Source organism: Cupressus sempervirens, chromosome 3 (genome assembly GCF_028749045.1).
Source record: "Cupressus sempervirens isolate cs-2001-9-10 chromosome 3, ASM2874904v1, whole genome shotgun sequence".
Taxonomy (NCBI): domain Eukaryota; kingdom Viridiplantae; phylum Streptophyta; class Pinopsida; order Cupressales; family Cupressaceae; genus Cupressus; species Cupressus sempervirens.
In genome coordinates, this window is record NC_143120.1 from 2,972,674 (window position 1) to 2,992,963 (window position 20,290).

Sequence of the window (20,290 nt, forward strand, 5' to 3'; positions counted from 1 at the left end):
ATCTTTTGAATAACAACTTCGATTAAGCGCCAAGATATCTTGAATTGAAGGTATGACCGACAACAAGAGATTGAAGGAAACAAAAAGACTAAAACAATCCAAACAAACACTAAAAAATGCAAAATGGACTTTGAAGGCCTAAAAAATCAAGTATAGGCTAACAAATTGAAAAAGGAAAAGGACTTGATGAGAACCTTTTGTAAAAAGATTCATTATATGGATTGGTGACAATTGTTTGATCAATTCTTGTCAAGCAAATAATAAGTTATCTAAAAAAAACAGTGAAACTCAATTGGAAAAGTTTCGTAGTGTTGCCTCCATTTTGTGGTGACAAAATGAAGGACAACACATTGAAGGATGGTGTTAAGGAAATGCTGGTAGTTTGAACTTCTTACATTTACCTTAGGAGATTGTGCTAGCTTGGTTGATGTTGATGGCTAAACTGAGTCTAGTAGAGTCACAAAGACCTCCAGAGTTTCTTGCATTCTAGGAGTATATTAGTTCAAAATCCTTATCCTATGCAAGTCGTTGGTTGGAAGAAGTTGAAGTAGTTGATATCCACTAAATGAACAACAAGAGTCTCTTTGTGATGACCGACATATTACAACATTATAACTGAATGAAAGTCTATGATAAAATTGAAGCTAGAGGTTGTCTCATTTGATCACACGATCCAGACATATTGTTTTGCATATGAGCATCCTTATTCAAGAGAGAATTGGAGATTTGGTGTTTCATCTCGAAATACCAAGTATCCAGTTCTGTATGTTGTAGTGGAACAAAAATCACATCAACAGTTGGTTAGATGGCCATGAAGATTGGTATTTTGTATATCTGTAATGGCTATGGGCAGGGCTTTTTATAGTCCAGTCTTGTAATGGTCTATATCAGGTAGTTTATAGGGGGAGTAGTTAGGAGTGGTGCATCAAATTCTGCCTTGGAGAGGCAGTTTTGTATCTACTGGTATAGTGATGATGATAGGGATAGTTGCAGGGGTGATGGCTCTGGTATTTTCTGTGTATGCAAACTCTTATCTTAAATTAATAGAATTACACATTTTCACCAATTTAGAAAAAAAAAAGCGATATTCCAAAGCCTTTTATTAGTGCAACTATGGATATACCTGTTGGATATAAGTAAGCCTTGCTTATAAATCAATTTGAAACAAAATTAATTCTTGCCCTAATTATGGATGGCAGTTACCTTCTTATGGCAGATATTGTTATAATATTTGTTAACCATGGTTTGCTGTCCAGAGTAAGAGCATGTGCCCAGTTAAACAACATTGTTTGAAGGAGTATGTAGTTTCTTCACAACATGGTCTGTTTGTTTCATTTGAATGTACCAATGTTAGATAAAGTTTGAGTTTACCTTGTGATCTTTGGGTGCAAAAAATCAAGCCATATTTTGATAAACGTTACACAGATTTTTGCTACATTACTTGCAAAATACACACAATATTGATTTTTACCTCTGAGTACCAAATTACTTGACATCTCCCAATCATAATGGTGGAAGAGTGTCACAAATGGCTAAACGATCATTATAAACAATGTAGTGATGGCAAATCAGAATAAAAAATGAATGATGGAAATCAAAACAAAGTTTAAATGTATAACTTTATTTAACTTCCAATGATTATCTTATTAGATTCCCAAATCGCTGTTGACTTAAAATGAGTGTTTCATTTGGATGCATCCCCCCTCAAAATCATGAGGTTTCCGAGATGGGGATGTTTTAGGGATAGGGAATGCCTCCAAAATGGTTCTCCCTTGCACCCCCACCTCTGTAACATTTCTACACTGACTCAGGTACGTATCCCTCAATTTTCAAGCCAAGAAGAGGCATTTCCTTTTGAGGGGACATCGGGATGCCAGGAATTCTTTGAGATGCCCAGAAGTCCCTTGACATCAAAAGATCGTTCCTCAACACCCAAAAAATTTCCAGGCATTTTTATCTGAAAAGGTTAAAAAAGTTTAGAAAAAAAAAACACTAAAAGGAAACTATAGCAATATAACCCTAAGTTGTTTCTAAAGATAATAAGATATTATAAGAGGAACAGGCTTACTTCTAGGATGGTAGAGAAGCTTGTGGCAGTACATAGTATATTACGTTTTGTTGAGTTGCAACGCATTTACATAGAAGGAGAGTCTGGGGATGTGAAGCCAAATGATGATGCTACAGAGACAGGGCTGGTTGGTATTGGTATGGATGAATTCATGGGGTCCAGCAGTTCAAGTGATGAGGACATTGAGGAGTTAGGGAAGGAGCTTGGCAATGATTAGAGTCATTAGACTTGAGTTCTAGTATTTACTATTTAGTATTTTGTTTTTGAAGTTTGAACATCGTTGACTGTTGATAACCTGATCAGTTCATTGTAATTTTGATGAATATTGGTTCCTGATTAATATGATTGGGAAATGAAAAAGTTAATTTTTTAAAATTGCAGTTGCAATGTCTATTTGATATCCATATTTTCAATTTTGACATTTGTCTTTTGAATGCTGCTATTGGACTCTAGTGATTATGTTATAGATGTTTCTTTTTAAAACTAATAGTAAATTTTCAAGTGTGAATAGTTCTTATATGTATTATTATTATGTCAGCACCACTCACCCCCCCCCCCCCCCCTGGTGCAAACTTGGGCCCCAATTACCCCTGTCTGCGAAACGCGTTTCCTGATCCCCCCAAGGAAACATATCCCCAAACCCTGTGGAGCATAGCTTAAGATGGTATTGTTTGTGGACTTGACTAAGCTATATATCACATCATTTGCTAGAGCTGCCTTTTGCATATGCAAAAGCATAAGATTGGGATGCAAGAATTCACATTGGAGGAAGTCGGTCTTTAATGACATTTAGGTCCTCAGTAGAGCCTCCTCTTGCATGAGAGTGAATATAATCTAAATATGATTATGTTGAACATTTTAAGGGAGATTTGTGATTGAATACATACACATTCTTGAAATTAACTCCCTAGAGAACGCTGTTCATTAACATCTTATAAAGTAAAATGTTTATATTGTTTTAATTGTTATGGTTATCAACTTATCACTGAGTATTGTTGTTTGCTGTTTATGTGGCGAAGAAAAGTCAAAAGGTCTCTTTATATACAATATAATTGCAAAGAGTAGAGTATGTTTCTTACACAATCTCACAAAATATCGTTATCTCACTTTTGACAATGATATATCAAAGTCTCCACTTTCTTGGTCTATTCAGCACAAATTATTAATCTTACATAGTACTGCTGTTTTTGCATGCAACTTCTAGATTCTAGATAGTCTTTTAGTTACTAAGAACCTTAGCTTGTATGCATCTTTATATTCTAAAGGTATTGGTATGGAATCCATTATTAGTTTGTTGTGTCGCAGGTTCACTTGGAGCTCAGAAGCTGGGGTACTCTACTCTTACTTATGATTCTAGTGAAGAGAAAGAAATCAAAGATGTAAAAGGATATCCTGAAGTTGATACAGAACAAAAAGAACCACAGCCACAAGGTGTAAACCCTAGGAAGGGATGGGATTTTCGTGGTGTTCATAAGGTTTTCCTCTATTCATTTTCTTTAATCCTATATTTTCGCTGTTAACTGAAATTGACTTTTGTCCAAATTCCTCAAGAGAATGTATCATCACTCTTCCTGTAGAAGCTTCATATATAAGTGCTAGTTACAATGTTTGTTGTTATTGTATTGGGTGTTTTGTGCAGGCCATTATTTGTGGAAAAGTAGGACAAACACCAGTACAGAAAATATTGAGGAATGGTCGAACTGTGACCATCTTTACTGTAGGAACAGGTGGTATGTTTGACCAAAGGACGATGGGAATGGACAGAGCCAGCAAACCCTTGCAGTGGCACAGAATTGCTGTTCACAACGAACAAATTGGAGCATATGTTGTTCAGCAATTGATTAAAAAGTATGTAAGATCTGGATTTTAACGACTTTTATTTAATCTGAATGGAAGTCTTTTTTTAGGGGGGAATAAAATCATTATAAGTTTTGTCTGTGAAACAAATAAACTTGAAATGTAAAACACTTCAAAGGCGCTTCAGTATTTTGGAATATGTAGTAATCTGTATTTTTACGAAGAGGTTAGTCTTCCTTATGTGTTTTTGGATGGTTTGATACTTTGGATTAGTGCATGCGTGTATGTTGAAGGAGATATTGAGATGAGAGTCTACAATGACAATATCAATGGCATGATTAGGAATGTTCCAGAAATTTGCATTCGTCGTAATGGTATGTAAATTTCTCTCACAGTTTAGCAAATTAACTAGCTTGTTTAATCCTTTATTTAAGCAATTAGTGAAATATACACATAACAAAACCTTTTCACACTGGTAAGTGGGATACAGATTGCAACTTCCATAGTAATTTGATCCTTTGTCACATTCAAGATAATATGCTACTTGAGATTTTCTCTGTGTGATTTTTGAACTCGCAAGAAGTTGATTACATGTTTTATGTTTATAATATATAACTGATGAAGGTGATTAATTTTTTTCTTTCCACAAAATTCATAAAATCTTGCAAGGAGCTTTGGTTGAGAGGAGGTAAAAATTCTTTTTCTTCCAAGAGCTTCTTCTTGTTGATTTTGGTGGTTTGTGTTAATGTTATAATTCTCTCGGATAAATTATATTATATATATGAGATATATAAATAATATATGATAAACATTATATATGGAATAATTAACTTATGTTAAGAGTATATATATATATATATCTTATAATATAACCATTATAATATATTGAGGGTATATTACTTGTGTTATAACTATAACAAATGTAAGGTAATAATACAAAGCAAAGAAACGTGAATCGGAATCGGATCAGAATCGGCAAGGTCGAATCGAATCGTGAATCGGCAATGAATCGGCAATGAATCGGCGATGAATCGGCAAATTTGAAAAAACCCTTTAAATTTAAAGATTTTAACAATTTAAAACTTATTTCATGCACCCTTTATTGAATATAACTTAAGCACACTATAACATCATCAAATAGAAGTTAAAACTTAACATACATAAACATGAAACATAAAATCCATCACATACGTAACTATGTTATCTAAGATTCTAAAATGTAAATTGTAGGCTAGCTGAAGTAAATAGAAATCAAATGATCATAATGATTTAAATCATAGAATGTATGTAAGATGATCCATAAGACATCAAATCATAAATTTATGTAAGAATCTAAGATGAAGATCCATGAAAGTTTGAAACTTTGAAACATATGTCTATCAATGATTCAGTATCAATATCTGTAAACAAAATATAAAAACAAGGCTCCAGCTCAAGCCTCAGGCTCATAGTCATCATCATCCTCAACATCATCCTCAAGCTCGGCTACAGCCTCAGCCTCAGCCTCTGAGTATCCAGTCTGCCTAGTAGCAAGGCGTCTAATGTAGGTCCTAGAGGACTGTCGAGCCATATCTCCCGCATATAAGATGGGCTCACGAATGTCGCTAGGGCCTGTGTCTGTGCGTGCACGTGTGCGTCTACCAATGCCTGAAGAACGTGCTCTAGCTGCCTCAGCCTCTATATCCACCTGGTCAATCCACGCACGGTCTTCCTCAGTGAAGACTAGATCTACAACCTCTGTGAGCCACTCTGATTCTGGATCAATCTCCTCCAAAATGATCGGAGAGGAGTCAGTGCCCAAAATCTGTCTGATCCTAAGACGGAGGTTGTAATGAACGAAGACAAGATCATTCAATCTCTGCACTGTCAACCTGTTTCTCCTCTTCGAGTGGATGTGCTCGAACATGGACCAATTGCGCTCACATCCAGAAGCGCTGCTTGGCTGACTCAGAATACGAATGGCAATTTTTTGAAGTTTTGGGGTTGTGGCCCCAAACATTTGCCACCATCTATCTGAAATAAGGGAAAATAAAAATAATTAGTCTCATTTACAAATTACAAATTACAAGTTAACTCTAAAATTACATAATCAACTTTAAGTTTAGAATCTAGATTCATGAACATTGAATATATTATTTAATTTTTACCTGGCTGTATTGTTTCCCGAGCATCTATGGCTACCCTGCTAGAGAAAAGTGGCCCTTCTTTATTATTGAACTTATCAAGCTCAATAATTGCAGCACTGCTATCCTCATCAGTACTCAACCTCTGGATCACTGTATATAATCCGGTGAGAACCTCCTCATCCGCCTTGAAGTCAAGACAGAAACGAAATGCCGAATTCAAAAAGTAAGCTGCTGCATGGATGGGTCTGTGGAGCTGATTCTGCCATCTCCTATCAATGATGTCCCAAATAGGGGCATACTTCTCCTGCACTCCTGCATACTGAGCTCTAATGGCCTCCTTGGCCCTATCCATGCCCTCATATATGTAGCCCATAGAGGGCTTCTCCCCATCAGCAGTTCGTAGGAGAGATACAAGAGGCTCAGTGGCCTACATATAAAGTAAAACAAAAATTTGAGTCAAAACTTAAACATAGAATAATTCAATAATATAAGGTAAAACTAAATCATTAAACAATTAGCATAGTAAACTGTAAAATATTAAATGTTAAATTGCAATAAAATTACCTTAAGTATTTCTCTAGCAGGTTTCCAAAAACCATCATCATCAAATATGCAATCCACCACATCTATCCCTGCAGTGGTCGTAGCATAGGAAGATGAAATCCACTCCCGCCCAACAAACATGCTCCTCAAATCATCCCTTGATGTCAACAAGGACTGCAAGGTGATGAAATTCGAGGCAAACTTCGTGATCCCTGGACGAGCTAACTCTTTGTCTCCTGTGTACTTCCTCATTGTGCTAAGGACAAATGAATGATTATAAATAAACTTACATATGTTTTTTGCCCTTTCCACACATGACTTGACCCACTCAAGTTTGCCAATTTCCTCCAACATGAGGTCAAGGCAGTGTGCTGCACAAGGGGACCAAAATATGGTCGGGTGCCTCTCCATCAAAAGTTTGCCTACAACAATTTTAAGATAATTAGAAATTCAAATTTCAAACATGTTAGAACCTAGAACTTAGGAAACTTAGAAATTTTAAGTTAGAATTAGAAAAAGTTCAAAATTCAAATAAATTTATTTTCAAAACTTAAAAAGTTAAAAGTTTACCTGCAACAACATAACTTGCTGCATTATCCGTCACCACTTGCACCACATGTTGTTCCCCCACCTCTGCTATAACTTCCTCAATAACCTCACATAAGTATGTGGCATTTTTTACATGAGCAGAAGCATCAATGGATTTGAGGAACATGGTATATCCTACAAGTAACAAAACAATGAATTATAATTACTATTAGCAATCAACAAATCAAAATTTGAAATAGTCAATCACGATTCAAAATTATGTATATAGGAAAGTAGAATGATCAATCACCTCCACAGGATACAAGAAAATTGAGGAGTGTTCTTCCCCTCCTATCTGTCCAACCATCAGTCATGATGGTGCAACCCTTTTCGATCCACTCCTTTCGGTTGTCCTCAAGCTCATGCCTCATATCCTCAACCATTTCCTCCAGGAGGTATCCACTCAACTCAGCCTCAGTTGGGGCTTTAAACCCCGGACCACAAATGGCAACTGCATCTATCATGTTCTGCCAATAAGGAGTCCTGTCACAAATAGATAATGATATTGATTAGAAATTTAGATGTCAAAAACTAAAATCATAAAACAAGTAGATATAATTAAAGTTTTACTTTTACTTTTAACTTTAACTTTGAAGATAACAAAGAAAAAAGAATCAATTACCTGGCTGCAATAAATGGAATGTTGCAAAAGTACCAGAATTTGCAAATCTCTTTTCTGGCAGCATCATGAATCTCCTTGTTCAAACCCATGCCCTCAAGTGTGGGTTGGGAGCCAGGAGTAGTGCGGGGCACAAAGTAACTATCCATTCTGCTTTTCCGCACTCTAGGCCGCAATAGGTTGGTGTTAGACTCTGTCTCAGTATGAGACCGACTACCACTAACACTCACATGAGCACTAGCACTAGGATGAAAAGGAGGCCTAGAAGAACCCTCCCCAACACAACCTACGGATGCGGAAGCTGATGTAGATGCACTTGCAGATGTAGATGCGGTTGTGGATGTGGGAGCACGGGAGCCAATACCTCTTAACCCTTCAAGTTGCATTTTCTTAGTCAACTTGTCTTGTTCAATTTTTTCTAATGCCACTAAACAAGAGCGTTTTGCCTCAGCGGTTTGTTGAGTGCAAACTGTGACATCATGGCCAGGTATGCCAGCAATGTGGTATTTCAATCTATAGATACCTCCCGAATTTTTTTTTTTTTTGCAAAATATACATTTTGTTTGATATTTGGTTCTCCCAGGAAACTCTTCATTATATTTCCAGCATTCATCTTTTTTACCCATTGTGGAAATTGGAAAATGAAAGCAAAGGGCTGCTGCAATAAAAAAATTCATGTAAAAAATCAAAGTTTGCAACTAATAAACAAAAACTACAAAACAACAAACCCTAGTTTGCAATTTAGTAAAACTAAAAATAAAAAACATTCAAGATTTGCAAATGAACACTAAAAAAATTTAACAAAAAATGCATACTACACTAACATGCAAAAAAAAAACCAACACTTACCTCTTGCAAATGAGTTGAGGAGTGTTGATATTGAGTCCTTAATGCTCCCAATGCAATTTATGGCCTCCCCAAATGGACTTCTGATCTCTTTGGTGCTCTTCCTTCTTGCCAGTTGGAAACCTATGGATTCTCTTTTCTCTTCTTCTCTCTCACTCTTCCTCTCTTCTACTCATACTAAGCAAATAGAAGGCTCTTTAGGGTTATAACAAAGAGGAAAGTCAACTTAGAAAGCAAATAAAACATGTGTTTTTTTTAAAAAATTGAACTTTCTATCCTTGCTGTCGCGGCCGATTTCTGGCGATACCCGATGGCGATTTTGGCGATTTTTGCCATGAATCGCCGATTTTGGCGATTCAGGCGATTCATGCGAAAAAATCGCCACCAGCGATTTCCGATTCCAAAAAAATCGGGAGCCATGAATCTTATCGCGATTTCGGCGATTTCATGGCGATTTTTGGAACTATGATATAAAGAGACATGCCTCTTTATATCACTTATATATTCATTCGTATGGTAACTTGAAAAACACATAAAATATCCACAAGTGCTATTACAAGTTACGGAACAGATTAATTGGTCCTATCATTAACACAGTATTAGAGCAGTGTTGCGATAAGATCTAATATACAAATGGACAAATTACCTCCATCAATAGATTTATTAAACAAGTCACCAGTGATATTCTCCATGAAAGATGATGATATGCCCAAGACGATGGTAACTTAGGAGCTAGCGGGTTGTTGGTCTTGGGCAGTAGGTTTTTTTATGCTCCAGCTCATATATGGAGCCTTTACTCGGACTGTCAAGGTATGGTTGATAGTGCAGATGCCTCTCACGGTTCATTGACAGTCTTAGATTGGTGGATGAGAGAGCTTGCCCATTATGGATTTCAATGTGATATCCTCCTCCAATCACGTGGTAGAGCCGATTGCTTGAAGAGACATATGCAATCATTAGTGATGAGATATACCATGCTGTTGAAATTAATGAATGGACATAAATACTTTAAGATAGAGAATGGAAGATGAGATAGAGTACCTTAACTGTTAGTTTTGGTAGAATAAATTTTTTTGAGTGGGGATTAAAAATTGCATCGAATATATGTTTAATGTTGATGGAGTCAATACAAATGGTTCTCAATGTGATCACTACAAGCTCTATGCTACTATTTTTCTCCATGTTAATCAATGACAGCGAACCCGGATCAGATGGATCTCAAAACTCGATGCTCATAGCAGGATTTGAATATCAAAAGAGCTGGATTAACTAGGAAGCTTGGAGTTTTCTCACATCAACCTCAATGGTGCAATGTCCGATAGTCTTCATTAGTGACTCACAAGTATACTTCGGTGTCTTTGGAGATTGCTAAATGAAAATATCGATGTTCGGATAGCATCCATTGAGGAATGAGGGGATCAATGCATCCACCTTCCGTCAAGTGAATTCCTTTAATTCCACATTTTGCAAGCTTGTGTACCCATGCTATTGGACCACAACATTTAGTGAAACTCTTGTGTATATTGTGCATTGATAGATGTTCATAACTTTTTCAACATATTGATAGGATAAGAGAAAGGTTTCCACATTTGGCATTTTGCCTATAAATTGCATTTTCTTGAGGTTATCTTGTGCATACTTGCAGTCCTTGAGATGGTATGGGGTTGTGACATTGTGTCTAATAGGTATCATGTCCTTGACTGCGATGTAAGCTTGTGAAGAAACCCAGGGGACCTGTGGCTAAGAAAATTTTAAAATGCTTCGAGTTGCCGTATAGTTATGCAAGGTGTGAAAATATTGGAGGTTGGCACTTGAGCTATGCTCGCTATTCTGCTTCTCTTTATAAAAAATATTAGTATGCTAGGACCATCTTTGCAGTTGGTGACGTTTTCTTTGCTCTAGCTTGAGCATTCACCAAATACACTTGGTTTGTTTTGCAAAGGGGTCACAGGTTTACATAAACCATGCACAAGTCGGTAACGATGGGTCTCAAATCAGACTCTTATCATCAACGTATTTTGCCCGTGTACCAATTCTATTTCTCCTTGTCTTTGGTCGGTGGCATGTGGAGTGTCCACTATATTTGTTCCAATCTTACCGTAGTGCCAGTACTCCTCTTTAATTATCCCCCTTGTTACGTGGCCCAAGCAAGGCATGTAATGTGTTACTATCTCAGTGTTGGCAGATCACGTGACTCTGCATTAGTCACAAAGAAAGATGCTATCCGTGGCACAATGGCTTTTCCTATCTTTGCATTTATTGCAGTAAATTGTATCTTGCAAAGAAAGTTAAAAAGAATGCGAATAGGATTACAGAACATGTCTTGCAGTCAATATATCTTTTCATGTTTAGGAATTTGTTCAAATTCTTACATTTTGTCTATGTGTAGAAGGGATTCAACCTCATTATGAAGAGCAAATATATACTTGAGTTAGAGCTGTGAGATTTTAGAGGATTTCATGAATTAAGACTTTATTCAGATTCGTACATTTTATCTATCTATCTATCTATGTGTGTGTGTGTGTGTGTGTGTGTATAATGCAATAATAATTGAGGAGCATATTGGATGTTTTCTTCTCCTATGACCAAGTTGCATACATCATTCTACTAGTTATTGATCCTTTTACCTAACACAAGTGCTCTATTATGTGAACACTATAAGGAAAATTGTGATAGTTCAAATCCTTGATGGAGTGGTATGTTTGTCATCTAGAATATATGCTTAATCTTAACAGACATTTTTCATAGGCATAGTATGGTCTCAAGGATTCTCAGAAAGCTTTGAATAACTTGATATAAGTGGGAATCTTACATTGTGTGGGGTAATATTAACCAATGTACCATTCCCATTGTTTGATAAATGCTTATATGAAGGCATTTTGTGATTGGAGAAACTTGTATCAAGGAAGTTCGTGTGCAGATTTAACTATTTATCTCCTTGAAGATTTAGTCTCTATCTTATTTGTATTTCTATATGTACTATAAAAAGCTATTTGTCTTGATCTTTTTTTTTGTTTTCTTTGGAATATTCTTGCACAGAAGAAGATTGGAACATTAGGTATACTACCAAATATTGTGCAGACTCAATCTTATGATAGTAGCTCCAAAGAAGTTGTGATTTAGGATTCACGAATCATCTGATGATTAGGTTGGATAATGTGAGTTTCTTGAAGCGAATATCCTTGATGATTGAGATTATGATAGGGAGTTTGACAGTTCATTAGAGGTAATCTTAGACAAAGAGAGGGAGCAGATAGAAAGTATGCTTCAGTCAAAAGACCTTATGCTATTAGGATACCTCTTGAACTAGGGAAACATGACATGACTTGCTGCTAGACGGTTAGAAGGATGATAACATATTCAAAGGGAGTCTAAACGCTGATATCAGGGGTCATAAGGTTAATATTTCTTCGTGAAGAAGTTCCAAGTGCAATCCCTTGTAATACATATCTATGAGAGATAAGTTTGAGGTGAAAACCTTATTCTTTGATATGTTTCATGGTGGATGTTATGACAACACCACATGACAGTATCCGTGGTGACTTCATGTGAACTTTTCTTGTAATGTGTGTATGGGCCCACCCCTTGTGTACATCATGAGGAAGTGATGACTTTCAAATGATGTCACTTGTATTTGGAGAAGTTATTGAAAGGAGATGACCTTACAATAACTTGTATCGTGATATACATTTTGCGTGTAAATGTTGAAATAAATCATGAAAGGCTTTATCTTATAAATCAACTAGGTGTTAGATGTCATTAATTTGACTATCTACAAGCTGTTTGCATGGATATATTTTAGGCTCTTGGTGAATATCTTGCCTTGATATTCTGATAGGCAAGTACCACATTGAGTGCTTGGTGAATATCATTTAGTTGGTGTTCTGATAGGCCATTACTCAGAGTACTTGGTGAATATCATTTGATTGATGTTCTGATAGGCCAATGCTTATGTTACCTAATATGATATCAAATAGTAATTGGTGAATATCATGTGTTGATATTCTAATAGGTCAATACTTATATGATATCATATTCTAGAAATCTTCTGATCAAAGATTTCCTATATGTATTATTCTTGAAACATTACCTATGGTGTAATATCTGTGTTTTATCCTTCTTCATTAAGAGGGAGTGTTAATGTTATAATTCTATTGGATAAATTATATTATATATGTGAGATATATAAATAATATATATGGAATAATTAACTTATGTTAATAGTGTATATATGTATCGTTATAGAACCATTGTAATATATTGAGGGTATATTACTTGTGTTATAACTATAACAGATGTAAGTTAATATATTAAAGAGACATGCCTCTTTATATCACATATATTCATTCATATAGTAACTTGAAAAATACATAAAATATCCACAAGTGCTATTACAAGTTACAAAACAGATTAATTGATCCTATCATTAACAGTTCCTTAGTGGTCAATGATTTTTGTGTATTTGTTTCCCTTTTTAGTTAATAATGGCTCTGAATTTCATGTAAAATTTGGTTATGCTAAAAAGGTGTTTTAAGGTGGTGTTTGCATTCATGGTAATCTCTTTGGGGAAATATAAACAAAATCTAAACTGAATTAAGCATGCAACATGAAGCATTGTCCACCCTTCCACTATATACAACTTTCCTATCATATAAGTAGGGGTCGCCAAACACAATTTCACATACATTCATAGGTACAACATCTAGGACTGACAAACAACTTTCAATCTTCATTTGCTTATTTATGGACAATCAAGAACCATTTTTGATGCAACACAAAGCATAAGGGTTGGGGTGTTGATATTCAATTCCAAGTTTTTCAACCAAATCTTGTGAAATGAGGTAAACTTCGGACTAAGAATTTTAAAATGCACAATCTTTAATTCTTGATTTATTCTAAATGCTAAATAATGCTGAATGCTCATTTTTGTTTTGTGACAAAGATTAAATCAGCCCTATTTGTAGTCCATGATAACTTAAAATCAACCTTTGAACTTGTTAGGAAGTGAATTGGTTCCTGCAATTATTTCTTCGATTTTTCTCAATGGGCATCAATGTGAACTTGCAAGAACAGGAGAAATCATAATATGGCAGGTGATTTTCCTTTGTTTTTGGGTGGGCAGGTCCCTTGTATTATGGTTTTTTGTTACTTTGAACAAGAAAGGATAGAATGGAAAACGATGTTGGTGTAATTAATTAATTATAATTACACTTTACTTAAGCTTACTTATGACAATGTATTTGCATATTAGTTGTCATGTAGACACATAGGAGTTCGCATTTCATTTTAGCACATGGTGTAGGAGAATTCCAGTTCAAGTGGAGTTAGTTTTTATCTCATACCTCTTTATGTGTGAGATTCACCTTTTGTGCTATAACATTATCATCCTCATTGTTGCATATATTGCACATACTTTGTTGTAGAATGGAGGATGATCCACCTTTGGTAGGCATGTGATTACACTAGTGTGGTTGATGGGTCATCTCTTGCATCACTTTAGTTATTATACATTACCTATATATTCAGGCATATCTACTTTGTATTTATCGATTATTATTTGATTATTGATCATCATTGAATCCAGTCAATTGAGCATCATATCATTTTGTCTTTCTTGTTGTGCTATAACTTGAGCTTTTAGATCTTGACATTTTCTTTCTTTGTCTTAGACAATTCTTTACAAACAAAAAGGAAAAGAAACAAAAAGAAAAGACAAGGAAAAGGTTGTGTAAAACTGTATGAATAACAAAGATTAATACCTACATGTTAATATGTAATATCTGCAGCTCAAAGCAAGACAAGTAACTACAGTTGACTCTCTTTTCCTTGGATTACCCAAAAGAGGAAGAGGACGTAGAACATCATTGGGTAAGAAATGAAGTCCTTGCTTGTTCCAAATTCTAATTTTGAGTTGAGTGCACGTCTTTTGATGCAACTGAAGTCAACTTAAGTTATTTTAAGTTAGGCGCATATTTTCAGGCAACTTGAGTGATTCCTAGCCAAGGGACTTACCCCCTCTTCTATCTACTTAAGTGACTCAACACAACATATGACAAAAAGTCAAGTCGGGACCCAATTCCAAAAGGTTTCATTAGTGCACACTTTAGGTTTTTTATGTTGGAGTGTTGGATTAAAAGGTTGAATATCAAGGGTGGAGATTGATTCATCTCTTTAGAAGGTGCTATAAAACACCCTAGGGGGTTCATTTAGAGCTCATTATGTGATGAGAATTTCTTCTTATTGGTGCTGCAACTTGGCTTGAGGATTGAAATCCTCAAGTATCCCTGATTTTGGTGAGACAAAAGGGTTCTCCCTGGTCAGAGTAGTGTGTTTCAGTGGAAAAACTTTGGTTTGTGAAATCCTAGCACATTGTTAGTTCTGGGCTGCAAGTAGTGTTCAGGTTGCCAAATCGAGGACAATATTGGTGTTGGAGACTCAAATCTGGGGACATTCATTGATGCAGATCATCTATTTCTGAGTTTTTTGAGAGACTGCTGCAAGGAGCAACTAGAACAAACTGTTTGGCAGTCATTTTGGGAGTCTATGCTTGCCATTTTGGACAGCTAGGTTTGATCAAGTGCAGAAATACATCTATCTTTGTGCCTAAATCTGTCTACTCTCATGTTTATGTCTCAGAAAAACTAGGGGAAATCAGACATAACCCAAGTCATATCAACGAAGTACACAAGTCCTCTTTCATGCAATGTCAATTTGAAAAAAGATATGCAATGTACATATGAAATTGAACTTAATTGATTAAATGAGGAGTGTAAGATAGGTATAGGTGCTAAATATATAGCTATACTATTTTATGATTATGATAATTATATTGTGGGGCCGAGCATTGTTATATTAATATTCAATTAATGAGGGTACAAACTTTGGAAGGGTGGGATCCCTCGTGTATCCCATTTGTTTGGTATAAAGGATGATTTATCTTCCTTCCTTGAAATATAGAAAAGAATATTCAATCTGCTTTATTATGCAGATGCTGTGCTCGGGGGTGATGATAAGAATTTATGATATATGGTTGGGAAGGCAAAGATCTGATGGTTTGCCTGTGGTTAACAAGCACTACCAAATAATTAACAATACATAGGCACTTCCAACCTTTGCTTGGAACTGGCTTCCAGCATTGGAACTCCTTCGTCTTCTCTTTGGGATTCCACCTCTTCATCACACAAAAAATACCAACATCAACCATACAGGCTCTGATACCAAAATGTTGTACTGACAGAAAAGAGAAAAATATACTCTGTAATTTCCAACTATGAAACTGCACTAAAAAATCACAGAATTTATTTCATTCCACAAGCCCATCTGGTTTCTCAATCTTATGGGCCTACAATATTTATAAGAAAATATGAAACCCTCTGTTCCACAAAATCTGGAACTTGCTAACATAACACATTTCTAATGATCTAAAATCTTACCAAACTCCAAATTAGATATAAAATGCTCAGTAGGATTATCTTCTAGAAACATAATCCTTGAGTGTGATTCGTTGCTTCTGCGTCACTTCACCTTTTTGGAGAAACCGGCAGACTAGGAGGATATACAACCTCCAAAACTGCTTTTCAAACCTTGGCTTCCCAATAGGAATTGAAAACACAAGATTGGATGAACTTCAAATTGATGATAATGAACAATCAAATAGCTTTTCTAAATAGGACAAGCCTAGGTCCTAAATCTTAAAGAAGAGGCCCCAAAGTGGTACCCCAAATTTAAATTATGAAATTAAATCCTAAATTAAAATAAAGTGAAGCACAATTGCATCCTTGTAATGGGGCCACCTTGTGTAACAATTAACTCTTGGGGGACTGTAAGAGTTAAATGCATAAATGAAATAGGTTTGGCCTAAAGAGGGGACATGGCAACAGGTTGACATGATGGTGGGTTGAAGGAAATAAGATAGGGAGATCTAGTATACTAACTCCGCTGAACTAAGTATGTCATCCCAAGAGGATAGAATTGGTCATAGTTGGATATTTTGCCTCTTATGGGCCAAGAGGTGATTTGGTTGCACTAAGGGGGGAATTGACCATTTGTGGAGATTCGTGCTGCTTGTGGGATTAAGGGCAAGTTACCATAATGTGGATGTTATGTACTCTCAGGGTTAGTTGGACTAAGTACGCCACCCAAGGGATGTAATTGGTCATTATGGGGCATTCCTGCCTCATGTGGGCTGAGAGGTGTGTTGATTTCTCCAAGAACTATGCTCAGTAGCATTTGCATAATGTGCCTATGATGCCTTTGCAATGCATATAGTCAGATATCTTGAAGAAGGCTTTCACATGAGGCTGTCATTGAAAGCCATAAAGTTAGTGGAAAAGTGTGGCTCTAGGTTTATCTAGTTCCTGCCATTCTCTCATATATCAAGATTCCAGGATTTTCTTCTGCCCCTTACAGACTTCCAAGATATCCAACAAATTAAATTGTGATGCTGGAAGTCACGAGGCAATTGACTGCGTGCAACAAAATCCAAAAGAAGAAGAGGAAAGGTGGCATTGAATTCTGGATTACCGTGGGAACTTTAGATGAAGTATGTCCATGTCTGCCGGCAGCTGAAAGGTCAGCAGAGGAGTTGCAGTTTTATCAATCAGCAATTCATATAGAAATGGCAGATTATGGTCCTGATAATTAAGCCAGAGTAGTGGTTGGAAGGAAGTACAGCATAGAATGTGCACCTTGAGGACTATTGTGCAAATGCTAAGGATGTGTATGAAGTTAGGAAAAGGACGAATTCCAGGCCACCTCTCTGAATGATCAGAATATGTAGGATTCATCCAGTGCCAGAACCAGTGCATGACAGTCAGAGCATTAACGCTTTGCTTGAAATCAACCAGCCAAGGAATGGAGAACAAAGCTCTCCTGCAGAAACTGATGTCCAGTTTTAGAAATCTCTCTAGGCAATGTTAACTAAAGAGATAGTAGAGTCTGAGGTTCCCATCCTGGAAGAAGAATCTCACAAAGATACATGTGCATGAGCAACATTCAACTGCTCCTGGATGGTTGAAGGAGAGGTTGCAGAAAGATCCCAAAGAAGAGATTGATCTTGCAATAGAGTTTTAGGAATTCCTGAACCAAATCAACAAATCAGCAGAGAAGGGCAAAGTAAAGAAAGTTCTCCAAGACCCACCAGGGATGAATGAGGGTTGAGGTCTATACACGTAGCAGTGCCAATTTTGGATAAGGCTAAAGATGAAATCATCTGAAAGGAGTATCATGTAACAACAATTGCCATAGGGAGTGCTACTAAGCAGAGGTGATGGATCAATTTGATGATTCCATTCCACCCAAGTATGAAGAAGATGGAAGAGAAATACAAAAAGTTGAAAAATGAGTACAAGGCTTTGTTTGGATACTTGTAGCACTTAGCAGATCCAGTCAGGTAGGAAAGTCAAGCATTTGATACAAGGCTTTGTTTGGATACTTGTAACACTTGGCAGATCCAGTCAGGTAGGAAAGTCGAGCATTTGTTCCTCCTACAACTCTTTTCGAAAGAATCAACATGCAACATTTAAAGAGTGAGGAGAGTTGTCCAAAGCATAAAAAAGTGGGTACAAAATGTTCAAGACGTTGCATATAGATTATTGAAGACCTGACTTGTATATACGGGAGGACTTTAGCTATCCTTTCCAGGATACAATGCGTGGATGAAGCATGGGAAGATACCCATATTTATTAGAGCAAGACCATCTCACAGTTGGAGGCTTTGATTGAGATTCACCTGTAGACACTGATAGATGGTTGAGTGATGGTGAATCCTATGACACTCTTTCCTATGCTGATGATACTCTTTCCTTCCTTGCGGGATGGTTTCCCTTGCATCCACCTTCATGGAAAGATTAGATATCCATGTCATTGTAATAAATCTCATGTTATCGAAATCAATATAAATATGCTTTAATATTCCAAAGGGTTTCTATTGTCTAATTTTTCAAAATAAGAAACATAATAATTTTTCTCCTAGTATTATTCTTACTAACAGAAGGAGATATACATATCTATTCTCATTAGCAAATCCACTTAACCAAAATTGATTGAAAACCAATACACAGTCATTGTGGCGCTTCATAGGATATAGTTATTATTACAGCTATAAAATAAAACGGTCCAAAGAAAGGGATGTGACATAGACAGCATAGATTTTGGCATGAGAAGGAAATGATGATTTTGATTCAAGTTTTGGCTGATTCCCTCTATGCCTGGACGACTAACCTGTTGAAAGACTTTCTGCTGTAGCATTGGGTCAGACAGCCATATCTGGGTGATTGGATACACATAATGGTGTGATCATTACTAGCACACATGGTGGGAAATGTTACTGGTGAGAATGATTCATTGCAGGGTTTGGGAGATAGCTCGAGGACATTCTTTATGCTGGTTGATATTCTACAATACCAGCCCATAGAGTTTGATGTATGCTGGGTGCTTGTATGAAGGCTGTGGAATAATATTTTCTGGTTCAATCTGCTGTGAGTGTATGCCTTTGGTATTGGGCTGCTGCAAGTTTGTGTGTGTATTAATTCTTGTACTGCTGGAAAATGCAGGTGGTATCATGTAAATTATGGACTGTTATTGATGTGCTGTTGTTTATGGTGAAAGGTTTTTGATTCTCTGTATTTTTGAGTTGGTGCTTAAACTGAGGTTATTGCCTCAGCCGACTGGAGGTGGTGCTTTGGTGCTCTCTGGGAGTTGGTGCTCACCTTTGCAATTTGCATTGGTGCCCATTTTTATTTTTGGTAATTCAGGAGGTATCCCGGCCATAAACTTTGTGTGTAGGTATTGCTGTTGTGACTGCCCAACCTACTTACCTTGGTCTTACTAACTGCCAAGTTAGGGAGAGGAAGTTATTGTATACTGTCATTTTTCTCCATAAGGGCTTTCCACAAGAAATTTGGTGTACGTGTCTTTATAGTTCCTCTCTATATGTTTATTGTGGTTTCATGCAGCTAAAAGTCAGAAAAATCTGAAATTCTTACCCCGCCCACTCCCCTACCTTCTCAGTATTTCAGACAGCGCCCATCAAAACCCCATCATCAGGATCGTCATTACCATTCTCAGAATGCCGTCCTAAACAGCATCACCATTGCTTGAACTTAGGGTTGCAACACTTCCTACGCTCCTACACTTTTCTGCCCTTGCCTTTAGTACAGTTATTGCCTTGACCAGATTTGTTGTATAGATGAAAATTATTAAATTATTTGGAAGCCATTGTTTAAGATTTAGGGGGGTCCTTATTTATCCAACAAAAAAAGCTCACTCTTAATTATTGTGGACATTCTATGGGGTCGATACCAGCATTGTTAGAAATACTAATTCAACATGATGACAATTCATAATTGTGACTCAAAGGCATTATCAGCATCAAATTAGTTAAAAACTTAAATGAGAATATACTATATAGTCAATGTTTGTATTGCCTATTTACAAAAGGATTTGCACTTAAATTTTTTGGCAATTCAGTTTTTTTGTTTCCATTGCTGAAATTCTTTGGTTGTTATATTCAGGTATAATTCGTCTAATTAATGGATCAGAACCAGTTAAAGAGATCTGTTTTGAAGGACTGGGTATGATATTTAAATAGCCTTTTTTCAATATATCAGTACTTCCATAATTGTAGTTTGTGTAAAATCCATCCTTCCTTGAAATGGCAAAATTCATTATTATTTTCTATGTATTTGTACATTTGATTATTGA

The 20,290-nt window shown here is 36.3% G+C and overlaps 3 protein-coding genes across 6 annotated transcripts in view; 1 reads left to right on the forward strand and 2 right to left on the reverse strand.

The window, feature by feature from the left end:
* MTSSB (mitochondrially targeted single-stranded DNA binding protein) overlaps positions 1-20,290 on the forward strand; it is a 99,697-nt gene that overhangs the window by 78,769 nt on the left and 638 nt on the right. For 2 of the 4 annotated variants that reach the window (XM_089817983.1, XM_089817984.1), the window contains exons 3-6: positions 3,374-3,543; positions 3,708-3,916; positions 4,139-4,239; positions 20,101-20,160. In XM_089817983.1, the coding sequence (XP_089674109.1) occupies positions 3,374-3,543; positions 3,708-3,916; positions 4,139-4,239; positions 20,101-20,160 (540 nt within the window). Of the gene's footprint in view, positions 1-3,358; positions 3,544-3,707; positions 3,917-4,138; positions 4,240-20,100; positions 20,161-20,290 lie in introns of all 4 variants that reach the window. The other 2 variants (XM_089817980.1, XM_089817981.1) reach the window with 1 other exon arrangement.
* On the reverse strand, positions 5,107-6,695 carry LOC149564423 (uncharacterized). The gene is made up of 3 exons (XM_089817979.1): positions 6,556-6,695; positions 6,013-6,418; positions 5,107-5,878 (listed from the first exon to the last, which is right to left on the reverse strand). The coding sequence occupies exons 1-3, from the start codon at positions 6,673-6,675 to the stop codon at positions 5,298-5,300; spliced, it is 1,107 nt and encodes a 368-aa protein (XP_089674105.1). The 5' UTR covers positions 6,676-6,695; the 3' UTR covers positions 5,107-5,297.
* Positions 7,085-7,890, reverse strand: LOC149564424 (uncharacterized). The gene is made up of 3 exons (XM_089823319.1): positions 7,745-7,890; positions 7,373-7,605; positions 7,085-7,257 (listed from the first exon to the last, which is right to left on the reverse strand). Exons 1-3 carry the CDS (start codon positions 7,888-7,890, stop codon positions 7,085-7,087), a joined length of 552 nt encoding a protein of 183 aa, XP_089679445.1.